General features: G+C 51.3%; 1 protein-coding gene across 1 annotated transcript; it reads left to right on the forward strand.

Annotated features, from left to right (window-relative positions):
- Positions 1 to 4,037: 4,037 nt before the first annotated feature.
- Sost (sclerostin) lies at positions 4,038 to 8,637 on the forward strand. Its single transcript, XM_034506878.2, has 2 exons — positions 4,038 to 4,311; positions 6,820 to 8,637. Exons 1-2 carry the CDS (start codon positions 4,092 to 4,094, stop codon positions 7,239 to 7,241), a joined length of 642 nt encoding a protein of 213 aa, XP_034362769.1. The 5' UTR covers positions 4,038 to 4,091; the 3' UTR covers positions 7,242 to 8,637.
- The last annotated feature ends 5,067 nt before the right edge of the window (positions 8,638 to 13,704 follow it).

Consider the following 13,704-nt stretch of genomic DNA (forward strand, 5'->3'; position numbering starts at 1 on the left):
CTCTGCCTCTCTGCCTCTCTGCCTCTCTGCCTCTCTGCCTCTCTGCCTCTCTGCCTCTCTGCCTCTCTGCCTCTCTGCCTCTCTGCCTCTCTGCCTCTCTGCCTCTCTCTGCCTCTCTGCCCCTCTCTGCCTCTTTCTGCCTCTCTCTGCCTCTCTCTGCCTCTCTCTGCCTCTCTCTGCCTCTTTCTGCCTCTCTCTGCCTCTCTCTGCCTCTCTCTGCCTCTCTCTGCCTCTGCCTCTGCCTCTAGGATTAAAGGCATATGCCACCACCCCAGTACGGCCTTTTTCTAACATTTAAAAATAATCGCCTGGGTGGCTGGAGAGATGGTTCCAGGTTATAGTGCATACTGCTCTTGTGTAGAACCTGAGTTTGGTCCCCAGCACCTCTGCTGGGTGGCTCCAGGTCCTGAGGATCTGGGACCTCTGGCCTCCACGAACATCTGCACTTAAGCAAAAAAAAAAAAAAAAAAAAAAAAAAAAAAAAAAAAAAAAACACATACAGTTACACACATAATTAAAAATAAAATGAAGTTTTTAAAAAACCACCTATAACCTAGCCCTTGGAGGTACCACTCTGGAAATCTGGTGTACTGTGTAAGTCCCTCTTGTGATGTTCTGGCTAAGGTAAGATGTATAGAGACAGAAAAGAACTCAGTGTGTGCTGGGAATTGGGATGGTAGGAGAGGGATGGGTAGAGGGGAGAACAGGGAACTTGGGCAGTGAAAATTCTTTGCAGGACACTAATACATACCAGTCATTGTGCACAGGCACTGGACAACTCCAGGGAGTTATGCTGGGTGAAAAGAGACGACCCCAGGCATTGGTTGCATCTGTGTAACATTTTTTAAGTTAAAAATTATGCAAATTGAGGTTAGATCAGTGGTTGCTGTGAGCTAAGAGACGGGGTGAGTGAGGCATGTGGACATCTCCATCAAAGAGCAACAGAACGGACTGTGGTGCCATGTGTGTGTGCCTATAATCTCCACACCTGGGAGGTGATCTGGAGGTCAGGGTTAGCCTCAGCTAGCCTGTGGTGCATGAGACCCTGTTTCACAAACTTTAATAAAGAAATAGTGAAAAAGACATCAGGGCAGATCCTTGGGGCCAGAGAGGTGTTCTTCATCTTAACTGTGGTGGTGGATAGGCAAATCTCAAAATTGTGTAGAAGCAAATTCGTGAGCACGTGCCATAGGTAGGCATAGGCACACATGTGAGTGAGCACTAGGTAAGTAAAAGGGTCCGGGATGTGAGTTTGTTGGTGCACTGCATGTTCTGGCTGTGGTGCTGTATCTTTGGTGAGCTGGTATCGTGGAGGGAAAATGGGTAGGGAGTATATAAAATCCTTCTGAGTTATTTCAAGTACCTGTCAACTTACAATTATCTCAAAAAAAAAGTAATTTTAAAAAATCTATCCTGTTTTGGTGGCGTGCACCTATAACTACAGTGCTTGGAAGCTGAAGCAGGAGGATGGTGAGTTTGGAGGCAGCTGGGGTTGTGCAGCAAGACTGTCCCAAAAACTAAACCAAACAACAAACCCATTCCGTCACACAAGAGTGTTTATAGCAGACTGGCTGAGAGCAACAGGCCAGAAATACTCTAAACTGAACTCAACAGGGCTCCACTGAGCCTGGGGCTTGACTCCAGCTTAACCTTGGGAGACCATAAGGTTTTTGTGTTAAGTGAATGCACCGATCACTGACTTAACCTCAGATGAAGAAAAAGAAAAAAAGAAAACAACAAAAGCCAAACCAAACAAAACCCCAAAACAGAAGGCAGGCAGCACAGCAGGCTCCCAGAGCCATCCTGTGAACGGGCAGGGCTACCCACTGGCCGAGGAGACAGGCCGTTAGGCTCGGTTCCTCTGTCTACTCTTTTTTCCTGTTGACACTACTTCAATTACAGGTAAAATAACGAATAAATAAAATCTGGAGCCTGACCACTCTCTGGTTGATTGATTTTCCCCTCTGTGTCCAGCAGGTGGCAGATGTGTTCCAAGGACAGGTCGAATCTCTGATTAAGGTGTCGAGCATCATCTCCCATCAGCAGATGGTGCTGTGAGGAACCATTCTGCCTGCTCACAGAATCCCAGGCCAGGAGCTGCCCTCTCCCAAGTCTGGAGCAACAGGACAGCTTTCTGGCCCCGACAGGGTTAACAGTCCACATTCCAGAGCAGGGGAAAAAGAGACTGGAGGTCACAGACAAAAGGGCCAGCTTCTAACAACGCCACAGCTCTGGTAGGAGAGATAGATCACCCCAACAATGGCCACAGCTGTTTTTGTCTGCCCCGAAGGAAACTGACTTAGGAAGCAGGTATCAGAGCCCCCTTCCTGAGGGGACTTCTGTCTGCCTTGTAAAGCTGTCAGAGCAGCTGCATTGATGTGTGGGTGACAGAAGATGAAAAGGAGGACTCAGGCAGATCGCCACAGATGGACAGGCCACTTACAAGTCGAGGCAGGTGACAGAGGCTTGCAGAAGCTCTGCAGGTGGCGGCACTGATTCATTGCCCAGTTAGCATACCAAGGCAAGGTGGACCGAAGCCTTCTTCCCAGTCTTCCTCCAGGGCTGGGGCGGCCTACAAGATTCTGACTCAGTGAAGCTTCCGCCAGCCCCTCCTTTTTTTGCACCTCAGGTGTGAACCTTCCCTCCTCCCTGTGGCATGGCTCTCCTGATATTGCAGGCTGAGCATTGGATTTCTTTGTGCTTAGATGGACCTGAGAAGGCTTTCTGAAACTCACCCGGTGTGTGTGTGTGTGTGTGTGTGTGTGTGTGTGTGTGTGTGTGTGTTTGTGTGCGCGCGCAAGCGCATGTGTGTATCTCCCTTAGACCTTTCATCTAGGACCCAGAGCTGTTTATGATAATATAATGAGAGGCTGGGGAGATGACATGGTAAGAGTGCATGCTGTACAAGCATGAAGACCTGAGTTCGAATCCCCAGTGCCCACGTGGAAAAGTAACCTTATAACCCCAGGGTTTGGGGAAAAGGCCGGTGGATCCTGGGAGTTCACTGGGAGCTAGCCAGCCTAACCTAAATGTCTCAGTCAGAGATCCTGTCTCAGGGAATAACTTGAGAGAATGACTGAGGAAGACACCTCCTCAGGTCTCCCATGCACCCACACAAGACATGTTTCACACACACACACACACACACACACACACACGGAAAATGTAATAAGCTGAGAAATGATAGGGAAATGATTTTTGCTAAGAAATGAAATTCTGTGTTGGCCAGAGAAGGAACTGCCTTTGGCACACCAGCCTATAAGTCACCATGAGTTCCCTGGCTAAGAATCACATGTGACAGATGCCAGGTCCTTCTTGCCTGGTGGCCGTAGACCCTCCACCTCTTCCACTGGTTTTGAAGAGAAATCCAATAGAGGCTTCCTTGGTCAGAATAGTTGGTGCTGAGCAATATGCGGGAGTTGGAGCCAACGGGATTCCTTTAAAAGCAGCCTTCCCAGGGCTGGGGCAGAGTTCAGTGGTAGAGTCCTTACACAGCAAGCATGAAACCCTAGGTTAAATTTCCCAGAAACCCTCCAAAACAAAAAAAGGCATCCTCTGCCTCTGTGTGAGGAGGGAGAGCAGACACCGTTGAGACCATTAGCTGCTGAGGTAACAAATGAACTTGGCTAGAGGAATTCGGTCCGCTGGATTCTGCCTTCTGCAGAAGCCCCACTTGTTTCCTTTGTTAAGCTGGCCCACAGTTTGTTTTGAGAATGCCTGAGGGGCCCAGGGAGCCAGACAATTAAAAGCCAAACTCATTTTGATATCTGAAAAACCACAGCCGTCTGCCCGTGGGAGGTGCTGGGAGAACGGACTCTGTCCCTGCCTCACCAACCCCACCCCCACTCCTCGGGTCACCTGGGAGTGCCAACGGCAATTTGGAAGTTTGCTGAGCTTGAGAAGTCTTGGGGAGGGCTAACACTAAGCACACCCCTTTCCCCCACGGGGAGGAGGGTGAGGAAACATGGGACCAGCCCTGTTCCAGCCCATCCTTATTGGCTGGCATGAGGCAGAGGGGGCTTTAAAAAGGAGACCGTATCTAGGCTGGGGACCAGAGCCTGTGCTACTGAGTGCCCCCTCTATCTGGCACCATGCAGCTCTCACTAGCCCCATGCCTCGTATGCCTGCTTGTCCATTCTGCCTTCTGTGCTGTGGAGGGCCAGGGATGGCAAGCCTTCAAGAATGATGCCACGGAAATCATCCCCGGGCTCGGAGAGTACCCCGAGCCTCCTCAGGAACTGGAGAACAACCAGACCATGAACCGGGCTGAGAATGGAGGCAGACCTCCTCACCATCCCTACGACACCAAAGGTATGGAATGGAGAATCATGTTAGCATAGGGGTCCTGGGAGGTGACTGGGGTGTCTTTAGAATCTTCTTTGGAGGTTTGTGTGGGTGGTTAGCCTCTGCCACATCAGGGGAGGGACAGACTTGCCTGGAAGAATACTAGCACAGTGTAAGAATCTGGAGGACAGGGTTGGGGGGCTGGCAGTGAGCACCGAAGGCAGGGTGGAGGCTGAGGTCAGCCGAAGCTGGCATTAACACAGGCAATGGTTCAGAGACTCTCCTCCTGAGGATGAGGACACGGGTCAGAGCTAGCTGCCAACCAGCAGGGAGGTGACAAGGTGAGGCTGGTAGCACCTGCTGGATACCAGATGCCACGGCTGTATTATATCCCACATGACCACCCTAGGAGGTAAAGAAGGCCCTAGCTTGAAGGAGGAGAAACCAAGGCTCCTGAGATAAAGTCACCTGGGAGTAAGAAGAGCTGAGACTAGAAGCTGGTTTGGTCCAGATGCAAGACAATCCTAGATTGGGTTTGGGTGGGAACCTGAAGCCAGAAAGAATCCTGTTAGTTCCCCTTGCCCATGGTCTGCCCAGTGAGCCTGGTGGACTAGCATTAAAAGAACAGGGTTTGTAGGTACAGTTTTAGCATGTGACATGAGGGACAGCTGAGTGAAGCGTCCCCTGTATGGGCACAGGTGGCACCATCTGCCCTGTGCTTGCACCCTGACCCCAGCTTTCCTCATTCCTGAGGACAGCAGAGCCTGCAGAGGCAGGCCTGCCCAGAGAGATGCCTGGGGGAATCAAGCATGGAGCTGGCAGGAATGAATGGGGTGGGGTGGCAGCTGGAGGGACACTCCAGAGTGAGGACCTTGCTGGTCACCATTTGTGTGAGTGGGAAAGTTCATTTTCCAGGTGGCCACCACACTCTGCCCCTCCTGTCTCCTAGCCAGTAAGGGAATGTGGGGGAAAGGGCCACCCGAAAGGAGCATGCAATGCAGTCACCTTTTTGCAGAGGAAGTGCTTGACCTAAGGGCACTATTCTTGGAAAGCCCAAAAACTAGTCCTTCCCTGGGCAAACAGGCCGCCCCCACAGACCACCTCTGCAGGGGTGAGTAAATTAAGCCAGCCACGGGAGGGTGGCAAGGGCTGCACCTCCCCTGCTGTGCCTGGGGGGGGGGGTGAAGGTGGGTCCTGGCCTCTGTCCCTCTGGTTTGGGTCCTGGGACTTTTTTTTTTTTTTAAATTATTTTATGTCATACTGATTCTGACATCATGAAACCTTTGGAGGTGGACAGGATCCACATATGGATTAGTTAATGTAAAGCCTCCCATCCATCTAAGCTCACTGTAGGAGATATAGCCTGGGCATGTATCGGAGATGAGGCCAGGCATCAGACCCAGAAGTTATGGTTGGGCTTCCAATCCAATCTCCTTCCTCAGAGAACAGACTCCAAGTCAGATCCAGTCACCATTAAGTTACCAAGTCAAGGTACACAGAACAAGAGATATATATAGAAGGTGCTGAACAAACGCTGATGGTAGCAGAAGCTGTAAGGAGTTCTGTTTGGGGCAGAACTCCGACCTGCTGCTTAAGCAAGTAGCTAGTAAAGAGAGATAGGCCCGCTTCCCCCACCACTCCACCCTCACCCATCCCCAACCTGGGGTCCTATAACAAATCACTTTCACCCTTGCGGGAGCCAGAAAGTGCTGGCATCCTAGGTAGGGGAGTCAGGCAGTCCAGCCCTGCCTTTGGGGCACGTTCTTTTCTCCGCCTGGACCTGTGATAATGAGGGGGTTGGACACGCTGCCTTTGGTCTCTTTCAAATCTAATGAATTCTTATCCCCACCACCTGCCCTTCCACCCGCTGCTCCACAGCAGCTGTCCTGATTTATTACCTTCAATTAACCTCCACTCCGTTCTCCATCTCCTGGGACCCCGCCCCTGCCCCAGTGGCTGGTAAGGGAGTTTAGGAGGGACCAGAGCCAGGTGTGACTAGAGGCTACCAGGACCGGCTGGGAATGAGGAGCTAAATTGGAAGAGTGCTTAGTATAAACGAAGCCTTGGGTGGGGTCCCTAGTACCGGAGAGGTGGAGCTAGGCGCTTAGAAATTCAAGACCATCCTCGTCTACACAGCCAGTTTGAGGCCAGCCTGGGCTACATAAAGACCCAATCTCAAAAACTGCCAGATCTGACTCTGTGCCACATAGTGACCGGTGTAATAGTGGATGAAGTCGTTGAATCCTGAGGCAACCTATTTTACAGTTGGCAAGGGCGACGTTAAGTACCCTGCCCACAGATCACACAGAAAGTAAATGACAGAGCGTCAGTGTTTCATCCCTGGGTTCCAAGGACAGAGAGCAGCCGGGGCGGGTTCTCCCTGCTCCCCGCAAGCTCCAAAAGTACCCGGTGCGTCCTTCCTATAATCCACGCAGATTCGAAAGCACAAGGCAGGTTTGGAAAAAGAGAGAGGGGTGGAAGGAGCAGGGCAGGCTAGCCTAGGCTGCAGCCCCTCACGCATCCCTCTCCCCGCAGACGTGTCCGAGTACAGCTGCCGCGAGCTGCACTTCACCCGCTTCGTGACCGACGGCCCGTGCCGCAGCGCCAAGCCGGTTACCGAGTTGGTGTGCTCCGGCCAGTGCGGCCCCGCGCGGCTGCTACCCAACGCCATCGGGCGCGTGAAGTGGTGGCGCCCGAACGGACCGGATTTCCGCTGCATCCCGGATCGCTACCGCGCGCAGCGGGTGCAGCTGCTGTGCCCCGGGGGCGCGGCGCCGCGCGCGCGCAAGGTGCGTCTGGTGGCCTCGTGCAAGTGCAAGCGCCTCACCCGCTTCCACAACCAGTCCGAGCTCAAGGACTTCGGGCCCGAGACCGCGCGGCCGCAAAAGGGTCGCAAGCCGCGGCCGCGCGCCCGGGGAGCCAAAGCCAACCAGGCGGAGCTGGAGAACGCCTACTAGAGTGCGCCCGCGCCTACGCAGCCCCCCGCGCGATCCGATTCGTTTTCAGTGTAAAACCTGAAGCCCAGGCCAGGGGTGCCAAACTTTCCAGACCTGCGGAGTCCCCAGCCCGTAGAGACCGCTGCGAGCGGGGTTGGGGGTCGGGGGACGGTTCCCGTAGGCCAGGAGAGAAAGCTTGAGTCCCAGACTGAGCCACTCTGCCTAGCCCGGGGTGGGAGAGGGTGGTCCTTCTGCCCTCGCCAGACCCCTACAGGACAAGGCAGTGTTGCCACCTTAAAGGGAAGGGAGTGTGGAACGAAAGACCTGGGACTGGTTATGGAAGTACAGTAAGATCTACTCCCTCCACCCCAATGTAAAGCCTGCGCGGGCAAGAACACGAGCACACACAGCACTAGATAGGGTTTCTGACCCTGACTTAGCCACTGAGTATGAGGTTGGGCCACGAGGTTCTCTTTTGGTACCATCTCCTTTGTAAAATAGGGACCGGGATGAGATCAGACTCTCCAGGACTCTGCTGAGATTCCAACATATTGGGGTGTCCCAAGGTAGGCAGGTGAGAGAGAGAAGGAGAGAGGGCGGGGTGGGGGAGAAATTGTGGTGGGCAACCGCCTAGAAGAAGCTGTTGGTTCTCAGTTTGGCTTCCTCCACTCCTTCGTCTCAAATCTGCCTTCAAATCCATATTTGGGATAGGGAAGGCCAGGGTCCGAGAGATGGTGGAAGGGACAGAAATCACGGTCCTGGGCCCGGAAGATCAGATCTGACCCCCAGCTGCCTTGCCATATTTTAAAGAGATTTTCTACACAACAGTTTAAGGTCGTTGGAGGAAACTGGGCTTGCCAGTCACCTCCCATCCCTGTCCCTTGGCAGGACACCTCCTCCCGCCTGCCACCCACGGACACATTTCTGTCTAGAAACAGAGGTTCTTCATGCTGTCCTCCGAGATGGCATTTCTTACATTAAAAAGAATAATACGGGGGTGGGGGGCGCAAGTGTACATATGCTGAGAAGCTGTCAGGCGCCACAGCGCCACCCACAGTCTTTTTGTAAATTATTTCCAGACACCTCTTACTTTCTGTGTAGATTTTATTTGTTAAAAGGGGAGGGAGGAGAATGTAGCAGAAGCACATGGAGCGGTGCGGGGCCGGGGGGTTGGCGGGATAGCCCTTGGGGATGGGCTGGTGGGTTTGGCGAACTTTCCATGTGGGACTCATCCACAAGACTGAAAGCCGTGTTTCTTTTTGTTTTTTTAAGAGTTCAGTGACATATTTATTTTCTCATTTAAGTTATTTATGCCAACATTTTTCTTGTAGAGAAAGGCAGTGTTAATACCGCTTTGTGAAGCACGTGTGTTTTTTTGGCCACCAGAGGCATTGTTAATAAAGACAATGAATCTCGAGCAGGAGGATGTGGTTTTGTTTTGTCAACCACACACAATGTCTCTCGACTGTCATCTCACTCCCTTCCCTTGGTCACAAGACCCAAACCTTGACTACACCTCTAACTGCTGTCTGGTAGCAATTATGGGTTTCCTTTGAAAAGTCACCTTCATCCTTTCCTTTGCAAAACTGGCTCTCATTCCCCTGCTTGGGTCATTGTCATACCCTCATCCCAGCCTCCCTTTAGCAGACCACTCTCCACACTGTCTTCCAAAAGTTTCACTGAGCTACTCTCCTACTCCAGGTCATCCCATTGCTCCTCCTTGCCCCAGACTCTTCTCCCACTAAGGTGCTCCTGCTTCTCATCGCCCATTTCCTCAAGCCTTCCTACCGACTCCCAATGGCCTTGCGAATATCCCTGTCTCTTCCGTTAGCTGACGCCACTTGCAGACACCACCTGAATTCCTCCCCTCTCTTTAGGGTTCATGGAAACTTTTGCCTGCCCCTGAACCTTCCAGGACTGTCCCAGTGTCTCATGTGTCTTCTCTCTTGTGATGTCCCACCTCACTCTTTGGTTCCTAATTCTAGGTCTTCCCTTGTTTTATTCGGTCATGGGATAGTATCTACTCTGGCTAAGCCCTGCTTGGTACTGGGTTGAACGCAAGGCCAAGTACAGTCGAGGACCAGTTCATCATTGGGCCAAGCTTTTGCAAAATGTGAATTTTACACCCCCCCCTGTAAAAGCCTTTCAAAGCAGAGACAATGCCTTGCTCTTCTTTCAACATCAGGGCTCCTGCCTTTTGGGTCTGGTGGGGTAGTGTATACTATAAGCCTAACACTTGGATGGTGAAAGCAAGATAATTGGGAGTTCAAGGCCAACCTGGGCTATAGGAGGCCCTGTCTCAACCTCTCCTTCCATCCTCAATTTATATGTGTGCATGTCAGGGATTGAACCTGGGCCTTTGTGCCTGCTAGGCAAGCTCTCTACCACTCCATCCCCAGCCCTGACTGGCTTTTTGTTTTAACTCCCAACGAAGCCCCCCAAATGAATTATCACCACCATGTCTTTGAAAAATATCATTGAGTGCTGCCAGTCTCCCTGTGGTTCCAGATTCCCTGAAGGACTCTTCAGTGTGGTGCAGAGCGTGAGGGTGGAGACTCTAGAGGCAGGCTTGCAACTGAAGCTGAGGAGATGGGGTGGGGGTGGGGTACCCAGGATTAAAATGCTTCCCCTAAATCCATTCCAAGCTCAGTTCCTGGTACTTGCACCTACCTAGCCGCTCAGAGCCCAATGGGCATAGGTGAAGACAATGGTTGTACTGTTGAGTTTTAACTGTGCTTCAGAACCAGGCAGGGACAATTAGTGTCATGGTGTCCCCAGGGGACAGTGGTTCCAGAAGGAGCACAGGAGAGACTGCAGCTAGAGGTTGCCTGAAGGTAGGGGGTCCTAGACCCTCTAAGCAAAGACACCACTCACACGATGACACTGAGGCTGAGCATAGCCACCCATGGATGCAGGGAGCTCATCCATCATCCTTTAGCATGCCCTTGTATTCCCACCACATGCCAGGGATGTGGGGGATCACAGAGTCCAAGTGATGCCCAAACCCGAGCGCACCTAGGGCTTGCTTTCTGGGACAGACAGATGCAGGAGAGACTAGCTTGGGCTGTGATCCCATTACCACGAAGAGGGAAAAAAAAAAAAAAAAAAAAAAAAAAACACCAAGATCTAAATTGTAGGTCAGGTTAGAGTTTATTTATGGAAAGTTATATTCTACCTCCATGGGGTCTATGAGGCTGGCGCCCATCAGAAAGAACAAACAACGGGCTGAGCTGGGAGGGGTGGCACTCTACAGCAGGGAGCACGTGTGCTTGGGGTGCAGCCAGACATGAGGCTTGTATTAATAGTCTGAGAGTCAAACAGACAGAGAGACAGAAGGAAACACATACACACACACATGCACACATACACACACCACTTATTTCTCACTCGAGGAGGCCTTACTTTTGTTCTAAGTACAAACCATTCATCCTCATAAAGAAGACAAAGTCACAGAAACCCAAAAGAGCCACAGGGTCTTCATGTTCCTCACTTTCCTTGAAATGACTTGTATCAGGGAAGACAGAGGGCCTGCAGAGGCCTCCTGGTGACCCAGAGCCACAGACACTGAAATCTGGTGCTGGAACCTATATAAACTCTCTTCCACAGATTCCTTGGCATGAGCCCAAATTCCCCAACCCTGTCTCCTGACCACTGAGGATGACAGCACTTGGGCCGGCTCCATTCTTGGAGTGCACCCTGGTCGCCCCATGTGAGGGCACATGAGGTCTCAGGTCTTGGGAAAGTTCTGCGGGTATCAAAGGTGTTCTTGTTTTCTTTGTAGTTTATTTTGGATGTATGAGTGCTTTTGCTTAAATATGTGTCCATGCAGCATTCACATGCCTGGTGCCTGAGGAGATCAATAGACGGCATTGGACCCCCTGAAACTAGAGTTACAGACAGTTGTGAGCTACTGTGTGGTTGCTAGGAATAGAACCTGGGTCCTCTGGAAGAGCAAACAGCCAGTGCTCTTAATCACTAAGCCATTTCTCCATCTCACCGTTGAGGGTCTTTCTATGACAAGAGACAGGAGAGTTTCTTTAAGTCAATAGGACCATGTGAGACTAGGGCAGGGTCATCCAGAGTGACACTCAATGGCCCAGTGTAATTATTAACAGCTCTCCTTAAGAAGTCCCAGTGTGGGGCAGTAGATATGTGTTCCCTGCTTTGAAGTGGTTGAGGTCCAAGTACCCACTTCCAAGTGCTTGTTTCTCTGTCTGGAGTTGGGGAAGCTCCCTGCTTGCCCGTAAATATATCCATTCCTCAGCCTTAGACAAGATCACTTTCCCTGAGCAGTCAGACCAGTCCAAAGCCCTTCAATTTATCTTTCATAAGGAACACCCCTCTTTGTTGGGTGGTGGTAGCACACACCTTTAATCCCAGCACTAAGGAGGCAGAGGCAGTCGGATCTCTGTGAGTTCACAGCCAGCCTGGTCTACGGAGTGAGTGCCAGGATATCCAGGGCTACCCAGAGAAACCTGGTCTTGACAAAAACAAAAAACCACCCCTATCTCAGAGTGTTTGTCTCTGTAGTTTATTAATCATATTTTAACTTTTGTCCCTTTGCCATTCTAGACTACAAGACTCAGGAGAGCAGGTCTCTCTCTGTTGCTCATTTAGACACGCCCAGAACCAGATGTATGGAAGATGCTGCAGTTGCACATTTGCTGGGTGGATTGGTTGGATGCAATGAGCGTGGTTATGACGATGAGGGAGCAAGGAATATGTGACTTGTGGCTAAAGAGGATGCTTGCACAGAACAACACTATGTGTATCGATGTGCAGCTATGGGCACATGCAAGCAGAAGCCAAGGGACAACCTTAGGGTAGTGTTTCCACAGACACCCCCCTTTTAACATGGGGATCTCTCATTGGCCTGGAGCTTGCCCACTGGGCTGGGATTGCTAGCTTGTAAATCTGCATATCTCTGCCTCCCTAGTTCTGGGATTACAGATGTACATGAGCGTGCCTGGCTTTTTAATGTGGGTTCTGGGCTTTGAACCCAGGCAAGCGGTTTAGTGACTGCTTCATCTCCCTAGTTCTTGGGACTCTATCTTCTATTAAAGTATTTCTACTGAGCCAGCCTCCGAGGATGAGTCCTAGCCCGTGGACGCAGCAGTTCCTGGGCCTGCTGAGAGTCAAGTGGGCAGTGAGAGGAAGCCGCAATGCTGGCGGATAGGATGACCCCATCAGGGAGATAGAGGGCAAGAAATGAAAACTGGATTCAAAGCTGGGGATATGGAGAAACAGGGAGAGGGAAGGAAACGAATCAGATGAACAGAGGAGGAGAGGTGGGGCCCTGCATACATGGAACCTGGCGTACAACAGTCACCTGCATGGGGTTTGGCATGCAACAGGCTCCTCAGCAGGCTCACCACACAAGGAAACAGAAGCCAAGAAGAATAGGTGGTATTGGAGTCAGATACTGTCAGTCATGGCTGGAGAAATGGAAGCAATTAATGAAGTGCCACAATTAGGATATCAGCTCGCTGGGGAAAGGCAAGAAGCTTTCAGGCTGTGGGCACTGAAGGGAGCCTTGAATGACGTCACATTCTCTGGGTGCCTGGGAGGACAGTTTTAGAGACTGAGACTTGACTCGTGTGCTCATGGGATTCCTCCTTTCCTTACAGTCATCTGGGGATCCTGAGCTTGGTTCTTGTCCAAGAAGCTGGAGCAGACAGTGAAAGGCTGCAGCAATAGATGCCTGTAAGAAAGATCCGAAAAGAGGGAGGAAGATGAGAGACCCAGAGGACCACCGACCTCTGCTGCCTGACTAAGCTGTAGGACCAGTCTCTCCTACAGATGGGAGACAGAGGCAAGAGAGAACCGTCAGGGGAGGAGTCAGAGAAAGGAGAGCTTGAGGCAGAGACCAAAAGAGGGAAACACCTGTGTTCTACAGCTACTAACTGAGTGCCAGCTGCATGCCAGACAGCCAATGCCATGGCTCGGATGATCATGGCACCTCTTGGGACTCCTAGCTCAGTGCTGGCAGAAATAGGTGCTGAATGATGCATGGTTTGGGTGTGGTCTGAATGCGGTTCAGTCCTAGTTTCCTTCCAGTTGCTGTGCTAAAGCACCCTGACCAGATCTACTTTGAGAGAGAGAGAGAGAGAGAGAGAGAGAGAGAGAGAGAGAGAATGTATATAAGGATTACTATTCTAGGTTATATTTCATCACTGTAGGATTGGAGTCTTCTATTCAAGGTAATTTCTCCCACAGACATGCCACAAACTAACCGGACCTAAGCAATCTGTCATGGAGACTTCCTTCCCAAGTGATTCTAGACTGTGTCAAATCTACAAGAAATAGTGATGGTCAAGGCCTCCAAAGGTTCGGGCACGAGACTGAAGTCTTACTGTTAAGAAATGGGAAGATGGTCGCCGGGCGGTGGTGGCGCACGCCTTTAATCCCAGCACTTGGGAGGCAGAGGCAGGCGGATTTCTGAGTTCAAGGCCATCCTGGTCTACAGAGTGAGTTCCAGGACAGC

This window comes from Arvicanthis niloticus, chromosome 6, assembly GCF_011762505.2.
Source record: "Arvicanthis niloticus isolate mArvNil1 chromosome 6, mArvNil1.pat.X, whole genome shotgun sequence".
Classification (NCBI taxonomy): domain Eukaryota; kingdom Metazoa; phylum Chordata; class Mammalia; order Rodentia; family Muridae; genus Arvicanthis; species Arvicanthis niloticus.